Source organism: Sphaeramia orbicularis, chromosome 16 (genome assembly GCF_902148855.1).
Source record: "Sphaeramia orbicularis chromosome 16, fSphaOr1.1, whole genome shotgun sequence".
NCBI classification, from domain to species: Eukaryota; Metazoa; Chordata; class Actinopteri; order Kurtiformes; family Apogonidae; genus Sphaeramia; species Sphaeramia orbicularis.
Genome location: NC_043972.1, coordinates 28,040,787 through 28,062,105, shown reverse-complemented (window position 1 = coordinate 28,062,105; position 21,319 = coordinate 28,040,787). Strand labels below are relative to the sequence as shown.

The 21,319-nt window shown below is 36.8% G+C and overlaps 1 protein-coding gene across 1 annotated transcript in view; it reads left to right on the top strand.

The window, feature by feature from the left end:
• Positions 1–21,319, top strand: part of cdkal1 (CDK5 regulatory subunit associated protein 1-like 1) — a 282,213-nt gene that overhangs the window by 126,707 nt on the left and 134,187 nt on the right. The window contains exon 9 of the mRNA XM_030158613.1: positions 18,135–18,301. Within this exon, the coding sequence (XP_030014473.1) occupies positions 18,135–18,301 (167 nt within the window). The remainder of the gene's footprint in view (positions 1–18,134; positions 18,302–21,319) is intronic.

The following is a 21,319-nucleotide window of genomic DNA, read 5'->3' as shown; positions in this document are numbered from 1 at the left end:
TCCGTCTACCTCTGTCACTCTCTCTCTCTCTCTCTCTCTCTCTTTTACCCATACCCAAACCACCACTGGTGACCAAAAGCATCTACTGATCTAAAATCTTTAATACGTTCTGATCCACTAATCCTATCACTACATGTAAAAATTGGTGTTAAATGCAGCTGAACATCTTTTCATGGTCATCAGATATGAGCCATTTGGACGTTCTTTTACAACATCAATTCACCAGTAAAATCCATGGAGGTATGGAGAGATAAATGACAGTGAATGTAACGTGGTTGATGTTCAGTTAAGGATATATTTTGCTGAAAAAGTCGCTTTTTCTTCCGTTTTCTCTGTGTCTGATTTAATAACCCTCAACTTTAATCTGAGCTTTTAAGAAACATCTACATGATCAGTAAATCAAATCTAGGAAAATACCTGATTTTCACTGGAGAACCACAAAATACAGAGGCTAATATTATAAGAAAATATGATCAATCACATAAGAAAAGTTAAATATGGAGGGAAAAAAAACTGTAGTAGCGCTGGGTCTTTATGGGTTAAAGTGAAGAAGATAAGTCAGTACCATTGTGTGATCTTGATGCGAACAAAAGGAAACAAAACAATCTACCTTTTTTTTTTTTGTTTGTCTTAAAGTTTTTAGTTCTGTTTCTTTTGCTTTTTTTCCAATCTTTTGTGTATATTAACGTGTTTCTCCTTAGCCTCCATAAATGTCACTCTAGGTCTTTAACTGAAGAAGCTGTTTTGTGTTTCTGCCTGACTGAACTGTCACATCTGTCATGTTGCAGTAAATGTCAAGCCTGCTTCCCTTTAACCATCACTGTGTGTATTGTGCTTGCATCGGGGCATCACTACACTTCCTTTTTAATCCCTTTATCTGGACAGAATTATGTGAGTTTAGATATGTGTACATTTTTTTTTTTTTTTTTTTTTTTTTCCGTAGGAAGCCTCGGTGTCTGTTTTGCAGGAGCAGTTGTGGGAGATCCCTCCTTGATGCATATACCTGCGCTCCCTTCAGAAACACTAAAGCACATGTTGTTGTACCCTTAAAAACACGCTGACACTCTGGGGTTTCATTTATGAATATGTTCAAGAGGATGACTTCCGTGTTTAGGGAACCTGTGACTGACAAACGTATTACTTTTTGAGACTTAAGCATGTGTGCCACCAAGATAAATCAACCCTTTCCAACAACAGCATTAAAAATCATTCAGTGCCTTCTTACTTACTTTCTATCTTCCTTTTGTGCCCATGCGTCCTCTCTGTGCAGCTCTTTTTCTCTCTGAAGGTGCTGCATATTAGGTCTCTGCTGTCTGTGTAGAATTCCCATGTAGTGCAATTTGAGACGGAGCAGGATCCACAGATTTATGTGTACGCGCTGTATATTCATGAGCGCGGAGGATATAGCTCATCAATAATGGAGGTTCACTACAAGTATTTTACATTGAAAATGAAGCAGTTTGGACTTGTGATGACTATTAAGGGGTTAGTGACAAGAATCAAAGTGGCTGGAGACTGTGTTAGATGTGGATAGGATAATATATGGCTCAACAGAGGCTTTTAATTGTTAATAACCTGCTTAGAATTCCGGATTAAGTAGTGTACAGGACACATTTTTAGTGTGGCGACAGATTGTTTTGCAGGTTAAATACATCTAGAGCAGGGGTGTCAAACATACGTAGGTCAAAAGTGGCCCACCAAATAGGTAGAATTCGGCCTGTGGGATGAATTTGCAAATTGCAAAAACTAAACTGAAAGGGTGGGAGGTGGGAAGGGGTGGGAAATAAATATAAGTTATGTGGAAAATCCAAAAGTGTTGTTTTTTTTCTTGCATGACTCACTTTTTTTTTTTTTTTTTTACCTTGATTCCAATAAAAAGAACATGAAAAACAAAACAAAAAACTAAACTGAAGACAATAACAATCAAAAGTCAAAGTAATTTTAGTTCAGTGGCCACATACTGCCCAATTTGATCTTAAGTGGGTCAGACCAGTAAAAACAACTATCATAATAATAATAATTTGTTTTAGTGTAAGAACTGTAAAATTTCATGAAAAAGTTTACATTTACAAACTATCCTCTCACAGAAAATATGTGTAGCCTGAACAGATATGAACAATATGAAATGTCTTTAGAGATGTGAGTGCAATTTTAATAACATTCTGCCTGTTATTAAATATTTTGTGTCTTTGTAGATCCACTGTGATCTGTAAGTTGTAATGCACATGTGTAAATGATAAACTGAGGCATAATATTGTTAAATTGCATTCATTTTTCTTGAGAAATTTCACGTTGGTCGCAGTTGTTTATGATATTCACATATTTCTGAAGGACGCTTTGTAGATATAAACATTTTCATAATGTAAATGTACTTTTTCACTGTTGTTATTTTACTGGTCCAGCCCAGTTGAGATAATATTGGGCTGTATGTGGCCCCTGAACTAAAATACGTTTGATACCCCTGATCTAGAATGTTTTCAGAAGTACAAATGTTTAGTAAAGATGTTGGCTTGGTGTTTGATTTAGTCCATGGTTCCCCTGGTATAAATGTAGCCCGGCTTTTAATAAAAAGCATGTTTTGCTGGGAAGGGTTCCTGTGGTGCAAATGTGGCATTTTATGTGGAAGTAATGCTGCTATCTGGACAAGCAGAGTGATTGGTAGGCCTCTGTATGACCCCAGTGTTCCCCAGCTTAGCTAAATAAACAGACCGCAGTCATTAGTCTCAAGCTTTAATAATACCCAATATGTTTACATAAGAATACTAACATTTACATAATAATATAAAGGTAATGTGGATATTCCCTTAATTTACATAATATAAAGTTTACACATCGTCATACACGTCACAGACACAGCATGGTGTAACATTTGCAAGTTTCCAAATACAGATAAACGAGTACAGTTTATTATAAAGTCAATAACTTAATTAAACCACTCACAGAAATACACCCCACACACACATGCACACACACACACAAACTGGCTAAGTGAATTAACAAACACAAACATGATGCCTGCTGGTGGGTCATGAATATATTAGCATAAATAGTGACCAGACATATTATTATTTATCAAATTAGTGCCTGCACAAGTGCACAAGTAAGCCTGTGCAGTGGCACATGCACACACACATACAGCATGGAAGAAAATTAGGTCAACAGCCCTGAATTAGAAAGAGTTAAACCTTATTATATCAGATTAATAACACAAGTGTATGTGTGTGTGTGTGTGTGTGTGTGTGTGTGTGTGTGTGTGTGTGTGTGTGCGCACATGTGTCTTGTGCCTCTCCGGGGGTATTTTTTGATTATTTATCTATGTCCGTGTGCGTCTATGGCCTTGACTTCTTTGACATCTGAAATGAACCATTATCACCTCAATGACTTTTTAATAGGGGCTCATTTCCATATGTAACGTCCATGTTGAGATGTATGCGAGTGTAATGCCCTCAGTGCTGTCTGTGAACCATACAGGAATGGGATCTGCCCCCTATAGCTTCCTTTGACTCCCCCACCCCCCATCCCTGCCCAATTCTCCCCACTCATTCTGTGCGTCTCAGCCTCCCTGTCCTCTAATCCACGCGCCCCATCAGCCATTCATCCTCCCCTCGCCTTCAGCTCATCTGCTTTTAATGATGTATAGTACAAGTTCATTATCCCGATAGACTGACATTTGGTCAAATCTCATGGTTCCCTGTTTGATGGAAAACCTCTGCTTCGTGCAGTAGTTACAGGGCTGAGGGACTTTATCATTTTACTCAATTTATGAATTATTGATTATTTGATAGATTGACATAAGCAGAGAACACAAACTGATGATGATGTTTAAGGGAAAAAAAAAAAAAACTTGTAGGTGGCAGCCTCTCAAACGTGATGTTTGTTATTCAGGACAACTATCTTTAAATCACTTTAACATACAATTTATTAGCCAATGTAAATTACTTTTTTCAGTCTCCTGTTTAACTGTATTCATTGCCTCTTAAATGGCACTACTGTGTGCATTTCTTAATGAGAGCAGATAGCCCAGACTGGTGCAGCTAACAAAATCACTGTTAACATTATTTCTCTGAAGAAATCTTTTTCTGCATTGGGCTCTCCCAGTCTCTCCCTGCTTCCTTATCTGTTGAGAAAAATAAAAAAAAATATTTAAAAAAAATTTGAATATCATTCATTTTATATCTATATGAATCACGTTTCACTTTGCATGAGCAAACAGACTCAAGAAAGAAGGGAATATATTTGCACTTAAAGTGTTTATTAAACACCTTCAACAGTTTCAACAAAACAACTTGAAACAACTGTTCCATCTTGGTTTTTTTGGCCTCATATTTCCATCCAGAGGACCAACGTGTTGTTTAGAGTCTTCCATCTATATCGGTTGGTTCTGCTGCCTGTCACTACCAATTCAACTGCCCATTTGCGCATGCGTGATGGTCACTCTGCTGGGACAAACTGCCTGAAATGCATTGCCAGAGATGTTCAGAGTCATTCTGCTGCAGATGGGTTAATTGTGTTAAAAATTTGTAATCAGATTAATCATGAAGATGGATTAATCTGTGTAACTCATTAATTTATATATACATACACAAACACACACACACACTCAAACACTACTATATTTCTTAAGCAACGATTTAACAAAAGATGTTCTGTTTGTCTCTAAGTGGTGCATCCTATGTTAGAGTGTATCTGGAACTGTAAGTCTGTTTTAAGAGAAGCATGAGTGTGTGTATAATTGCTCAATCAATCACTGAAATGCACAAACATAAATATCTTCTCTATTAATCTAGATAAAAAATAACTTGTAATATCCTTACATTGAAATATCTAACAATAAGTAGACCTATATCATTGACTTCTGTACGTGTAATTAAATATCTGCTGCTTTATGTTATGTTTGATATTAATTGCTTTTTTTATTTGGTGCATTGTTAGTGGCATTATATCCTCATTACTAATGTCTAATGTTACTTATGGCTGTTTCATTAGAACAAAATGACATAATGTAAACATAATCGTATGCCTGCTTTAGTTTTGTTGTTTTTGTAGGCTTGAGACAGGCATTTATATTTATTTCTCAGTATCTTTATTAAGATAATAAATGAACCCTAGGAAATAAGTGTATAGCATGAATAACAAAAAATAAAACTAAATGGCTTCAACAGGCAAAAGTCTTTATTTAGTGTGACCTGTCTCAAACAATATGAAATATTATGTTTTCATTATTTAGGTAATGTTTTCAATGAAACCAGATTTAATACAGCAGTAGGTTAGCGGATTCTGCTCAAAAGAGTTTAAGATGCTTTCAGTGCAAGCGGAGGTCACAGGAGTTAAAACTTGGATCTGTAGCTGGATGTTGAGCTTTTATTGATGTTTGTTTTCTGTATATTCCACTTCTGTTTTGATACAGAGACTGACAAACACATAGGTATGGAAACCATAACTTCAGTAAAACAACAAACCAAATAGTAACCAAAGACTTTTGCCGTCCAGTGTGTCACTAAGCATATTAGAAATAAAACTATAAACCCTATCATCAGAAATGGTGATGAAAACCGCAGTTCCCATGATCCTACACTCCTTCACAATATCATCTACTGACAGACTCAGATACTTTGCATGTATATCTTTATTTGCTAATAATTCTCACTAAAGTGATAAATGCCAAATAAAAACTTTTGTCTCTAGTAGTGCAATTTTAAAGGAAAACCTCAATGAACACTCAGTTGGCATCCAATCCTCTGTCTTTTAAGTTGGTGGAGCTCTCTGAGTTCACAACAAGTATCAGTGGTTTGCAGCACCATGGTGAGTTAAAGGGCAGTTTTTGGTCCCCACAGATCCCCTTTTCTCTTATATGCAGCAGTCCGTCTGCTTTGGAAACTTCACAAGATGCTTCCTCTATAGTAGCGCGCACACACACACACACACACACATATATTTATATATATAGACACATACACACACACACACACACACACACACACACACACACACACACACACACACACGTACATACACATACAGAAAAGATGAAAGAGTGGATGTAACTTCTCTTCCAATTACTTCCTATACATTCATGTACACATACTGCCACAAATCCACACATACAGTATATACTTGAGCATGTGCATACGCATACACACACACACACACACACACACACACACAATATACTTGTAGCTCCTCTGCCAATTACTTTTGATATATCCATACAATATGTCTGACCCATATATGCTGTGGCATGTTTTCCAATGAACACTGCCTGTTCTTATGAACATTCTGACACACATGCACAGCCTTTGATGTATCCAGACTTTTTATCTCATGCACAGGCCTACACAGAAGGTCATGCCTGTAGTTCAGAAACTGTGTGAAAGTAGGTTAAAACTGACATGTTGTTGTTTAAGGATTGTGTATGCTTTTTCATTAAAGGCATGCATATGCATGTACGCCCGTGCACGTGCATCCATCCACAGACATGCATATAGGCACACATAGAAGCGTGTGCACACATGCATGTATTAAAGTAAACATGCCTGAGAGAGAATATTTACATATGAGTGTATGTGTTGGGTTAATCCGTGATGATGATGCTACCTGCCAAGCTGCCTACGCACCACATCAACAGTTGTTGCTCTAAATTAAGCTGCTTAATTACTGCAATTAAACTCTGTATGTGGTGTTTTTGCATGAGCGTTAGCGTGTAAAAGTGTGTGGCATGGATTGGAGTAGTGCCTGTGTCTATGTTTTTACAGTTTGTGAATTAATATGTACCTGTGAGTGTGTGGAAATTAGAATTGCCTTCATGTCTGTGAATCAAAGATTAGCTAAATTTAGAGGGTCTCTGAAAGTTGCTGAATGCAAACCTGTTAAAAATGGTCAGAATTAAGGAAATGTGTCATATCTCATGTAGAAGTGGATTTGCATTGACAGGTATGCCAGTTTAAATGTCTTGCACTAAACTGCATATATTCATCAAAGCTAAGAAATGTTTGCATTGAAGCCATTAACATCATACAAACACTGAAGAAAATAAAATACTGGTAAGCATCAACAAGGTAAAGTATCCACTAGAGGTGAAAAGTAAGTATTAAAGAGCTTATTTGGATTTCTGAAGTTACATCATACATAATGACTTAGTTGTGTGAATTTTCTTTTTTTTTTTTCAACAGACCCTATGGAGGTATAGACTCACAAAGACAATGTTATTTGTGTATTTGTGTGTGTCGTTTACTTAATATGTAAGACTAACTTTAAGTACTTAACTAAAGTCCTATAATGTGAACACTATTTGTTCCAACTCAGAACTTCTTCTGCTTGTAATCAAGCCTCACCACACACAGTCTCTTCCTTGTCTATCCCTCCATATTCATTAGCTCATTTCTCAAGTTGTTGTAGTTGACATCTGCCCCAGAATGGTTCTGTGTCTGATGGTGGGTGTGGAGGTTTATACTGTGGACACAGACAGCCAGAGGGGATTGGCTGCTGAGGGAGGATCGGGGGATAAACTAATGTGATTGAAGGTCAGACAGGCCTTCCAGTCTGTGCTATTCTGTACACAAGTGTTGTGTTGATATGGTTGAGAGATGTTGGTGTGTCTGTGTGTGTTCTCTGTATGCTGTATTTGTTGCATAATACAGAAATTTCTGTATTAAATTGCATAGATATCTGTGAATATTATATTGACACAATTGATGGTTAGGATATTTGTGTTTGTGGCGGATACACAGCCTGCAATGCATGTCTCAGTTTGTTGGTACATAGCATTCTGAACATCAGTTAATGTTTCTAGAACATTCTGTCTGTTTTCTGTTTTGTTGGTATGTATTGATGTGTGTGGGGAGGGTATTATACGGTCTTTTATGATTTAATATCATTAATAAAATAATGATATAGAACTGAAAAACTTCTTTGTCATTGTTGCAAAATTGTACAGGGTGGGAAAGCAAAATTTACAATATTTTGAGGCAGGGATTGAAAGACAGTGTATGACCAATTAGTTTATTGAAAGTCATGAGAATTTATTTGCCACAAGAAAATTGACATAATAGAAAATGTTTTTATTCTATGTGTCCTCCTCCTTTCTCAATAACTGCCTTCACACGCTTCCTGAAACTTGTGCAAGTGTTCCTCAAATATTCGGGTGACAACTTCTCCCATTCTTCTTTAATAGTATCTTCCAGACTTTCTCATAATAGTTTTGCTCATAGTCATTCTCTTCTTTCCATTATAAACAGTCTTTATGGACACTCCAGGTATTTTTGAAATCTCCTTTGGTGTGACGAGTGCATTCAGCAAATCACACACTCTTTGACGTTTGCTTTCCTTATTACTCATATGGGCAAAAGTTTCTGAAAAGGTATGGATAATAGTGTTAGGTATGATTATGACATCAATATATGTTTGGTTTCAAAACAACTGACGTAGTGCCTGCTGAGAAAAAAACAACTAAATGTTCATTGTAAAATTTGCTTCCCCACCCTGTAATTGTGAAGTTGTCGAGTTAAATCACTTCTGTTGTAGTTCCTTTAATTTCACCAAACAAAGACTTTATAATAAGTTCTTGATGCGATTGCTCAGATTTAGAATTTGTCTGACATTTCAGAAAGCAAAACCTTGGTTAATCGAAATAATTTGATCAGAGTAGTTGTATATTATAATGAATATATCTGTGCTTTAATAGAAGCCTGTATTATAGTAGGACTTAACATAATATTCCATAAGATAACAACGTCCTCTGTTTCATAGCCTTTTCCTTCACCATTCTCAGTCTAAATTCCCGATCATGTTCAATTGGAACAAATGCACGATTTGAAGGAACTTATCGATCGATCTTCTGTCCACGTCGAATCTCGTCTCTCCCTGTTGGCGCAGAGGTGTGTTTGCACATATTTATGTTCTACCTAATTATCAGTCTCCACCGAAAGTAGAAAAAGGGGAGTTGAGAACAATCTAGTTAAAGGTAGAAACTTTTTATTTTCATTCTACTAATTAAATGCATCAGGGCTCATTCTTAAAAATAAAATTAGGCTGTTGTCATCATCTTTTTCATCAATGGTAAAGAGAATTGTCATTGTGTCTTAATCCTGTTCTTTGGCGGACTCTGCAGCTTCAGTTCTATTGTAGTCACATAAATCAACAGTATGTTTAAGCAAAGTACAGGGGATGTTTATGTCAAGTCAGTGATTAAATATGCTCAGCGTGATCGAAGCTGTAATACCACGCACCTTCTAGATTACAGTTAATATGCACGTAAAGATAATCCTATTATAATTAAATCCTTATTTTCTGTGACACAAAGCAACTCATAGCTAAGCACATCACATACCTATAACGGCCTCATAGTAGACATATATGACACTATGGCTGTTATATTTAAAGTGTGTTATTTACATCAGCTTCAATCATGTACAGTGCACCCCCCCAGCCCCCCCCTTCTCTTAGTCACACCCCTTGTTTTCATGCATGTTCTGGAACATGCGTGTTGACTTGTGTTATGGAAAATAGGGTTTTAATGCAGTTTAATAGGATGATCTTTATGTGCATCTTATCTCTTATCTCTTAAACATTATAGCCCGTGGCAGCCAATCAAAATGTATATCATGCCAAAGAGATTAAGATAAGTAGGTAGTACTAAACCCCAGTGTGTAGGGTAGGGGTACCGAAATGTGTTGTAACAAGCACTTATAAGTGTGCCTATAAATAATAGTGCATTAGTGGGTGTTGGTATGCATATTGTAGTGTTGAGGAACATTAGAGCTAAACTAATAGGGGTAGCTTTTTTGATGCATGATGATGAGGTTTTAACTAAAGAAGTAAATACATTAAAGATTAAACTTGGGTTCATTCTGGGAGTTGTTGTAAACTGTGTACAAATAATAACTCCCAGTCGACTTGACGTTGTATAAGCATGTATTTCATGGATGGAATCAAAGTCAGCTTGTACCAACTAATACAAACAAGCATGACATAAAAATGTGGGGTCATGGCGTGTTGGTTGCATTTCTCGTTTATGATTTAAGTGCCTTTAACCGCTTCAGCTGTGTCTTTTGCTGGAGCTAGCAGTCAACCTGAATTGATTGGTTCTTTCACGCTTCTTCAAAGCAACCACTTCAAAACCATTGTCTTTCTTTTTCTCCTCCCACCCTTTTATCCAGAGCTGTAGGGACACTGCTCTGGAAGAAATTACATATGTAAACATTGCAGTGTTATATTGAAGTCTGCTCTGTGCTAGGGTGAGAAGTTCATCTTTAGCTTAAAGTTGCATCACACAAGACTTTGTTTCTTTTTTTTTTTTTTCCCATGTGTCTGCACTTGTTTAAAAATGATCTAAAGCTTGCATATATTAGATAGATAGTGTGTTATTATTTTTGTCAGACTTGTTAATTGTGTGTTATTAAGTTAATTAGTTAGAAATGTGTTTTTTAAAACCTGCTAAACCCTGGGCCATTTGTTTCCAGTCAGAATCATTTAAATGTAACGCAAAACAATGAATTAGCTGATAGTAGAAGCTTCATTCACATAAACCTAAGTTGTGATCAGAAAACAGCAAAGATAAGACAAAATCCAGAGCCTTTTCCATTGCTGCTCCAACCCTGTGGAACTCCCTCCCACCTACCCTCCAACACTGCTCCGACCTCAACACTTTTAAATCCCTTTTAAAAACTCACTTATTTAAGCTTTTAATGTTTAATTGTTTTGTGTTCATATACCTGCCTTTCACACCTGCTTTTTATCTGTTTTTCATGTGTTTGGTTTCTGTTCTAATCTGCTGTATGTAAAGTGTCTGTGAGTTCCATGAAAAGCGCTATACAAATAAAACGTACTATTATTATTAAAATCCATAATCATCTCTTCATAATGCGACAGTTTATTTTGGCTCTTCTGTGGCTCATTCAGTAAGTTTTAGCAGTAAAAAATAATACTTGTACTCATAGATCTGCTTAGTGTCACCTTAGCGGTGCAAAATTTGTCACATTGGTCTGTTTTATGAAAAGATTAATTAGCTTGTTTTAGATATTTGTTCATTACAGCGCCTGTTTTGTTCTGTTGTCTGACAGGTGGTTTTATTAAGTATTTAAGTAACTTAATTTGTGTAAGCAACACAGATGGAATTGTGGACACTGGTGGCAACTGGGCTTCAGAGGTTTTAAAGCCTTAATTTCAGGTCTATCGTTGGAAAACCAGGTTAAGTATTTGGCAGAATGCTGAGGTGATGATTGTTTGATATGTGCGTGGCATGTCAGGCTTGGTGACGCTGTTGTTTTTGGATACATCCATAGACGTACACACAGCTGGTGCACTTGTGGCTAACCCCAAACCAATCACACGTCACTCTCTCTTTTTTTTTTAATCCTCATCTTAAATAACTTCCTCTCCAGCCCTCTTTCCATCTGCCTTCATACTCTTTCCAGCCCCTGTGTTATCTTTGCACTGTCGTGTCAGAGTGAATGTTAATAGCTGTTAGGAAAATTGCCCCACCCCCCCACCCTTGTTTATAATGGCACTGAAATCAGACTGCAACAAAACATGACATGGAAAAACCAGTTAGGGTGAGGATTAGTGATGAGACAGACAGGTCGGAGCAGTGTCAAAAGTTCAGTAAGCCTGCACCCATTGTTTTGTTGTCCTAAAAACTTGCTTTAGTTTTCTCTTTTTAAGACTTCAAATGGAACCTATTCAAAATGTACAGGCATTATATATCAATTATTTCCCTCTTAACATTAACTCTCTTTGTTTTTATAATAGTCAAAATCTGTTGGTGACCGTGCAGAAGTCTTACTGCACCTTTAGTTTTATTGTTTTTGCAGGGTTGAAATGAGCAGACATTGATTTCTCATTTTTTTTCTTCTGATACAACAAGAAAATACAGGAAATATGTGCACAGCTTTAAAAAAACACACAAAAAACTGAACTAAATGGGTTTTAAAGGTTAAGGCTAATAAAGTAAAGGTAAAGGTGAAAGTCACTATTTAGTTTGACCTCTTACTCCATGAAGAAATAGCACAAACAAGTAGAAACATCTGACATGTGTTGAATGAAAGCTGGTATAAAACAGAAAGTCAATGCAAAAATGTCATATTGTCTGAACAAAATTGTTAAAAAGAGATGTTAAGTGCAAAAAGATGACACACTGAATACTACCCCTTCAGTTTTCAGAAGCTGTTTCTTCCCTGACAATTTTGTTTTTACTGCTGCACATACAGTACTTCACACATATCCACATTGTATCTTAATAAAGAGACTGAGAAGTGCATATTATAACATTGTTCTAGACTTTTGCACACTACTGTAGTTATCTTAAAAAGTAATTTTTCATGATTGTGTTGTCATGTTTGATACATGGACATTGTTTCAGCTGCACCACTGCACAGATCAGACCAAAGGAAGCAGCTGTGGAGTGTGTATCAGGGCAACATTTCCTGATAAACGACCATCTTCTCTGTGGATTTTCAGCCAACAATAACACAATAAGCCCACCTAATACAAAAGGGACCTAGAAGCAGGCCAAAGGGGCAAATTACAGGGCAGGTTATTGAGTTTATCTGAGAATCTTGTGGATGACTGTAGCCTTGAGTGAACACCTGAGACTTTTCCACTGCGTCGTCCCGTTGAAAAACATAATTAACACAGGAATCATAAGAGCTATTTAATGTCAGACAGTACATAATCATTTTAGCTTGGCAGCATTATGTTCAGGGAATCTGAGGAATGTTGTTTTGGAAGAAACCAATTTAGCTCTGAGGCAAATTTATTACTTGTCGGGTCCTGTATTGAAAGACCATTTAGCCAACAGTATTTTTGGACAGAGCTGTGATGAAGAAACTGACTAACTGTAGGTGTGGTGAATTGCAGGCGTATGTCCACTCCATGGCAGATGGAGGCACAGTGGATAATCAGTCCAAATAATATTACATGAGCTGTCCTCGAAATGTATTGTTAGCACTTGCCTCCTGTGTGAGCTTAAAAAATGAATAATAAGCGATCAGGGGCGACATAAAGCAGAAAAAATCAACTTCTCCAGCCATATGGAAAAGCCCAACCAGGGATGGGATTAGAAAACTAGCTAAATGCTATATAGTTTTTGTGCAGAATATCAGATGTTCTATATTCTCCTGAGAAAGTAAAAGTTTTAGGTTTGATTTTTTTTTTTTTTTAATTTTGCATTACATAATTGCCTTGATTGTAAATTGGGCCTCAGGAGGGTATGCCCCCTAGGGCTGCACAATATTGGAAAAAACTGACATTGCAATTTTTTTTTTTTTAACCCTGCGATATATATTGTGATATGAAAAAAATACTCAGGAGGATATAACAGCTGTGTGGTGCCGACATAAGTGGTCAAACAAATTAATTGTTACCTACAAGGCCCTATCAACGCAGAACACGTGTTTCAATATCATCCTTCTTATAGCCAGAATAATTCCAGATAACTGACGTTTTGGCACCAAGTCTTCGTTTTCGGTGATTTCTCATTCGTTTCTCATTTTTACCTCCGCCAAGGAGGTTATGTTTTTGCCAGGGTTTGTTTGTTTGTTTGTTTGTCTGTCTGTTTGTTTGTCTGTCCGTTAGTGTGCAACATAACTCAAAAAGTTATGGACAGATTTGGGTGAAATTTTCAGGGTTTGTTGGAAATGGGATAAGGAAGAAATGATTAAATTTTGGTGGTGATCGGGGGGGGGGGGGGGGTGGGGGGGGGGCACTGATCGTTAGTGTGCAACATAACTCAAAAAGTTATGGACAAATTTGGATGAAATTTTCAGGGTTTGTTGGAAATGGGATAAGGAAGAAATGATTAAATTTTGGTGGTTATCGGGGGTGGGGGGCCCACGGGGGGGGCCACTGATCAGCCTTGGCGGAGGTCTGCGCTCTCCGAGTGCTTCTCGTTCAACATGAAAATTGGGAGGGGGGGGCATTTTGGTCAGTAGGTCGGAGGGGGCTCGGCAGGTTTCCATCCAACTTATAATACTATGTACTACTAAAGTAATACCACCGCTGCCTGCAGAAGTGACAGTGAAACTTAACACTCATTTACCTTTTCCCTACCTCCTGAAGCTTCGCAAACTTTCACTGGAGGGGGCAGGATGTGGCGCTACACCATGGCACAACCTTACCAGCAGAAACACTGCGTTGTTACCAGCAACTCACTCCATGTGCAGGGGCGTGGTCTGCTTTGGCAAACTGATTAAGAGTGAATGTGATTGGTGGATCACTGTGTGTAGTGTGTGTCAGTTACCCTTGAAATTGGGTGAGAACATGTTGACTTCATTTGCCTCCAACATCGCAGGACCTGTGTTGTGACTGTTGCGCACACGCACATCACAATGATAATGTTCAAATGATATATCGTACAGCTCTAATGTCTTCTATGTTTCACTGCATTGCCACTAATAAATAAATAAATGAATAAATAAATATTGTTAAAGAAAGAGTAAAAAAGATGTAATAATTCCCAAATGGCATGGACTTTGGAAGTCAAAAATCTGTGACAAAAATTGTGACAAAGACATCAGCCTACAAATGTCACTTCCTGTCTGCAATTTCCTCTATTTATAGGAATTCTAATTTCTTTCCTGCGTTTACATTGAACTCACTTTTCAAGATGTTCCTTTATGAACTGTTTGGACATTGCGATTTCAAAGTACTGTAAGATACTGAAACACCAACATTCATCCACCTCCTCCACTTTTACTACATAGTATTGTTTCTTCTTGGAACACATGTAAAACCTGCACTTTTGTTTGTCAGATTAGTCGTAACAATATGTGCCTGTGTTCTGAATGTAGATTGTGTTGGTCATTATTGAAATGAAATGGCTGCATCTGCGTCCGTCCATCCGTCCGTCCTTTATTAGTCATTCACCTGCAGAACTGACCACTCCCATTTGTGCTTTTCCTGGATTCAGGCCTCGTGCTAATTTGCGCTGCCTATTAACTCCGCTCCTTAATCTCCTCGTGTCGGGGAACGTCACCAAAAGTAACATCAGGCACCACTGAAACGTACATTCAGATGAAACTAAATGGAACGAGTTGGTAATGATAAGGAACATTTGATGAGCTAAGCTATTATCACACTAAGGTGTAATATGTGTTAAAATTAATTGCATCCTGAAGCACATGAACGTCACATCCTGGATGGACTCGGGTGTGAGTTAGCTTTTAGATCTGATCATGTGTGATTGATGGATGTTTTTGATAGTGTTTTTAGACATGGCTGACTTCACAAATCATTAGAGCATCTTAATGTCATTGATGATGAGCTTTGGAGACTCTTTCACTCTGGACAATTATACCATCATCATCTCTAATCTATCTGGCCCATGCACGTCTTTAATGTCAGCTTTTTTACTTTCTCTCACTCACACACACATACACACACGCCATCCAATTAGCCAAACACCATCTTTACTCTCCGAATGACCACATGCATCTTTCTGTCTGTCTCTGCACAGCTAATGATGATGATGGTTGTGTGTTTTTCTGTGTGTTTGTGTACAAGTGTGTGCGTGCCCTTGATCTTGAGCCCCAGCAAGTGCGAATGTATTTTTGTGTGCCTGCATGATATGATACGTCCTAACACATAGCTTAAGCAGACAGTCAACCATTTCCAGACCTACAGTCAAATGACAGTTAGATCATTAAGCTGCAGCAGCGAGCGTTGCCCTAATTTAGCATGAAGCCAGTAGATATCCTCCTTTTTGCTGTACAGTATGTGACCTTCACATCCTGGATTGCATGTTTCTGAGACGAGTATTTTAATACTTGTCAGTGTCTGTCTTGAGCTGGTTACGACCAGAGCCTTAGAGCGTTACTGTAGAGTGGCAACAATACACTCTTAACTGCACTTGGGAGATGCACTGCTGTATGATGAGGGATTTGTGCCATTTAGTCTGTAGAACTGTTATTATCATAAACTTCACCATATTGATCAGTTTATAGTGGTATTGAGTGGGGCTGGAGTGTTAGTGAAATTTAATTGGACTATTAGTTGCAAATGCAAAGTGTATCTTCAGCTTCCAGCCATTTGACCCTGGAGGAGACAGGTCTTGTGTAAAATGGATTATATGTATATGTAGGGAGTGTCTTAGAAACGCACGCACACACACACACACACACACACACACACATACATACATACATATTTGAGTTGGTATTTATTAGCACTTTAACATATATAACAACATTTGGGGAGATCAAATTTTTAGGTGAAAAATGTCAAATTACTGCTCGGTAACACATGGACTTGAAACGGACATCAATTTTTGAAGCTTCACACAAACATTCAAAACATGCGATTCTCGACAGAAGTTGATATCAAATAGGACAAAACCTTTTAGATATTATGTTCAGCTATGCTGAAAATAAATTTTGGAGTAAAATATTGAAAAGTCTCTGTTTTATCGACATGAGAATGTGGTAACACGTAGACAGGCTGCCATAGTAACACGTGGGCGACACTTCACTTTGTATGCATCACCAGAAATGTATCAAAAGCTCATTATTTTCTGAAAGTTTCACTCAGATATCTGAATTATAAGTAACTTGAAAATTTTAAAAATGGTATTTTTGTGGTAACACGAGGACAGGGCCTTTTAAGTAACTCACAAATGTTCAAACTCAGTAATATCAATGATATTCACAAAATAATGAAAATCTGATACTTGAAACTTAATCATCTGTATAATCAACAGATTGAACAAATTTTCAAATTTTTTAGAAATAACTTTTAGCGTCAAATTTGAGCTATGGCTATGGTGTAAAAAGTACAATCAATAAAATCAGTTGTAACTTTTTTCTACAATGGTATTTTAAAAGGATAATAGTTCCATAAAATAGAGATCTTTAGCTAAAAAATTTTATATAAACACTAAGACATCTCCTAGCTGTTCAGTGATGGTACTTGCTTAAAGTCACATCTAAAAATTATAAAAGGAGGCTTAATACATGATCTTACTTTTATTATATTCTCTACAGTGCTTATAGCAGTTGATTTGATGCAAAGTGACATTAGGCTACACACATAAAACTGGACTTACAGGATTAAAATGCAACCAGTGTACAGTCAATGTGTTCTACTTGTGTCAATTTAGGCAACTGCTAATCACAATATACAGGACATTTTGACTTATAATGTGTAATTCTGTCATTTAAAATGAAATGAAGTTATATCTAGTAACTTTTAACATCATCATCATGTCTTTCTATGTGTGTATCCATTAAGGGCAAATGTAGGTATTGTTGCGTGTTATATATTTTTACAAGACAGAGATTGAAGAACTCCAAATCTATAACAAGTGTCTTTTTTTTTTAGTTGATGCAAAGTAGCAGGACTATGGAAAAATATGACCACTCCCATCCATCTGTCCATCTATCTACAAGATAAGGCAAAAATTACAGCTCAGCTTTTTGTGAAAGTTGACTGAAGGGTAAAAGTGTAAGCCAAACATGAGACCTTACATTTCTGATGCAGGAAAAGGAGGAAACATACCTGAAGAAAATTATCCATGGTTGTTATCAGTTGAGTTGTGCTGCTACATACATTTTTCCTCACAGCAAAATGGTAATAGTTTGAAACATCTTTGTTCATAGTAGATTCTCTTATCATTTCTAAAACTGTATGAAAAGTTCATTATAAACTATGCTTTACATTAAGAAGTTTCTGTTCTCTGTAGGTGAATAACATCTCTTGGTCTAAAATACCATGCAAAATAGGGGCTAAAAAAATGACCTTTTGGTTAATTACCTTGGCGTTTTCCTCATTTCCTTCTTGTAGGTTCTGTTAGTTTTAAAGAAAGAAAGAATATATATATATATATATATATATATATATATATATATATATATATATATATATATATATGTGTGTGTGTGTGATTGAAGGCTTTTAGGTCAACCTCAGGTTACCTAAAAGCTGTTTTAATTAACATAACCAGGACAGATTGTTTATAAAAATGCAGCATATGTTTATTGTGTGGTAGTATTCCAGCTACAGCACATCACACAGTTAACAAAGTGGCAAAACTGCCAAATGCAGCATTTTCACTCTGCAGTGGATGAAACTATATCCCCTGAAACTGAGGACAAAAGTCTGAATTCTTCTTTTCTTTTTTGTGCTTTTCTGTCGGTGTGTCTTTCCAGAGGGAGTTTGTGAGATCTGGTTGACCAGCGAAGACACAGGGGCCTACGGTAGAGATATAGGTACAGATCTGCCCACGCTGCTGTGGAAGCTGGTGGAGGAGATTCCTGAGGGAGCCATGCTGAGACTGGGCATGACAAACCCACCGTATATACTGGAGCACCTAGAGGTATGACAGCACACAGTTAAAAACACATGCAGCACTAATTTCACTCCAAAGTACCCTCAATGATTATAATTTAGTCATAAAAAGGCACTGCAGAGTTTTTCCTGTTTACTATTTTATTATTTTGTCCCTCTAGTCTCATGTGCTACCCCTTTTAGTGAGCTAATAATATTGCTTTGGCTAGATTTAATAAACTAAATGCCTTTCTGTTTTGCTTACCAAGCACTTTAGCTCCTGCTCTCCATTCATTAGTGCAGTTCATTCTCTTCTTTTCCTAATGAGTCAATTAAGGACCATTGTGTCCTCTTTAGCAACCTCATTTTATCAGTCATTATTGTCTTCCCTAATGGAACAATGGACATTGTTAGCTACTCTATTACTCGCTCCCTTTCTCTACTTGTGTGTGTGTATGTGTATATGTGTATGTTCGCATTTCTATTTGTAGTCATACAGTGTTTTTTCCATCCTTTCTCTTTAAATTTGTCTCGATTTTCATTAAATTTTCAGAGTTATAAAAATTTAGTCGCAGGTTAACCTTGCTGACTGCTTAAAAATCTGCTTTATATGAACTGTGGTTTTAAACTAAGCTGTTTTGTATCTCCATGCATATATTTCAGTCTTTGTTCCGTGGTCATAACTATCATATTACTCTAAGCAAGTGGGAGAGTTAAAAATATGTATCTCTGGGCAAGACACACAGAAAAATGAGAACTAAAACTGAAATTATGTAATGCGTGGTATTGTTTAGTTTAGTAGTGAGGTGTATTAAATCACAGCCGACTAAAGTCTTTATTTACCATGGACGACTATAGAGTAATCCCCCACATAATCCCTCAGTGCATTCTGTCTGCTGTGTGGACGTGGCATACTGTAATGTATACGCACATATGTTTGTCTGGTGTGGTCAGCTGGAAAAAAAGTAATGCCTCTTAACTAATGGTAAAAAGCTTGCTATTGAATATAAATGTCTCCACCTTACATCAGCAGCAGGGCAGTGTGCACATCTGGAAGTTAACTGAGGTAGACTGTAGAGGTTGACAGGTGGCGGGTTAAAGGCTGGTACAGTAATGACAGTTTCTAAGAGGAAAAAAAAAAAGCAGATGGCCAATTTATCGGCTGATAACACTGGTCAACCACAATTTTGCTACTGGGAGAAGAATATCTCATTTTACCTCAATCGGGCACACTGATTCCAAATCTGAAATCATGATTTTTTCCAGCACAATAGGATTTTGAGATCATTCAATTCTATGAGATTAGAATTCAAGTGGCTTTCAATATCTGGGAGGAAAAAAAAAGTGGTACAGTCTGAAGTGATACAAAGCTGAAAGCAGGAATTGAAGCTCAGCTCCATAGAATTAACAGTTTGGGATTAATTTATGCATATGGTGCAAAGTTTTATAGGCAAATTATGATCAACTACCTGAGAGTATTTGAAAAGCATATGAATAGATAGTTGTAAAATGTCACTCAAAATAACTTTCCTGCACTCGCACATTGAGTTTTTATATTTTCATATAAGATATTTCTAAAATGGAAACCAGGTACCATGGACATTATATCTAATGTCTATCTGAAGGTGATTACTGTCGACTTCTAAAGTGGGAAACTTTCCCAAACCACAAAAAGAACAACAAGTATCTGGAACATTTTGGAACAATTATGAGCCAAGTTGATGGCCTCTGCTTCTTAGATTTATACTTGAATAGACTTTTACCTGCATTTATACGTAAATTTGACCAATTTAGCAGATGATATCCTCAGATAGTAAACTAACTGAGTCAATGTCAAAGTAATAAATGCCTAAATTAATTAATTAATGCATAAATCTGGATATCCGAATGTCAAACTAATGGGACTGAATCAAGAAAAACATCAAACTGATAAACTGAGGGCAATTTTGAATGTGATTTTTTTTTTCTTTTTTATAGCTAGAATTTGCCTGCAAAGTCAGTCATTTCAGCCTGATATTAGCAATCTGCCACTATTTATTTATTTTATTTATTTATTCATTTATTTTGAACATGCAAAGAAACAAAATAAAACAAAACAAAGCAAGATAAGACAAAACCAAAAATTTAAATGAACAGAATGTATCTTTAAGTACATGCAAGTCTGAATTTTGCATGTTTGAAAAGGACTACTATCATCTCCATTTAAGCTGCCAAACTTATCTATCATTCTCTAGTAGAAACTCTTCAAAACGTGCTCTTTAATACTGTTGGTGTAACTTTTCTTGTGTAAGTTTTCTTAGAAAGTAAAGGACAGTGTTATAATTATATTAACTGAATCACCGAGGACATAGGAGGCTGTAATAAGGGGACAATAACCTAGAAAAGCGAAATGAAAACTTAGCAAAAAAAAAAAAAAAAAAAGCATGCAGAGTTCACAACATATATACTTTTAAATCAAACAATCAAGACCACAAATGAATGAAATGAGGGCAAGAATGAGAAAAAAAAAATGGGGATAAAGGCCCGGGGATAGAGACAGGGGGTAAAAATGAGTGGGAAAAGTGCTGTGGGAAGCAGCAGTAGAGGTTGTAATTAACCAGGGGTTAATGGAGGTGGCTAATTGTCCCCCACATGTATAGGTAGGCTTTCTGCTTGGCTACATTACAATTAAAAAACCACCCTCCTAATGATAGGGAATAACAATTAACTGATAATTAGAAATATACTAGGACGACACACTAGCCTGGCCTGTGTGAGTGTGTGTGTTAAGAAAGATTTCATATGCTTCCAACCCTTTTATTGTTAATGTCCATGCAGTGAATTGAATTATATCTTTTTTTGCTTTAATTCCTTAGTCAATTAACCTACATAAGAAAAGATAAATGCTCTTCCTTAACTTATCGCCTTTTGTCTCCCCTGTCCCCTATTTACCCTTTTTCTCACTCCGTTCTTCTCTCCTGTTCCACTTGCTCTGCAGTTTATCCTCTTCCTCCTCCTCCTCTTCACTTTTTCTTTTTTCTCTCTTGTGCTGATCACGTCCAGCACTAACAGGCAGACTTGTTAGAAA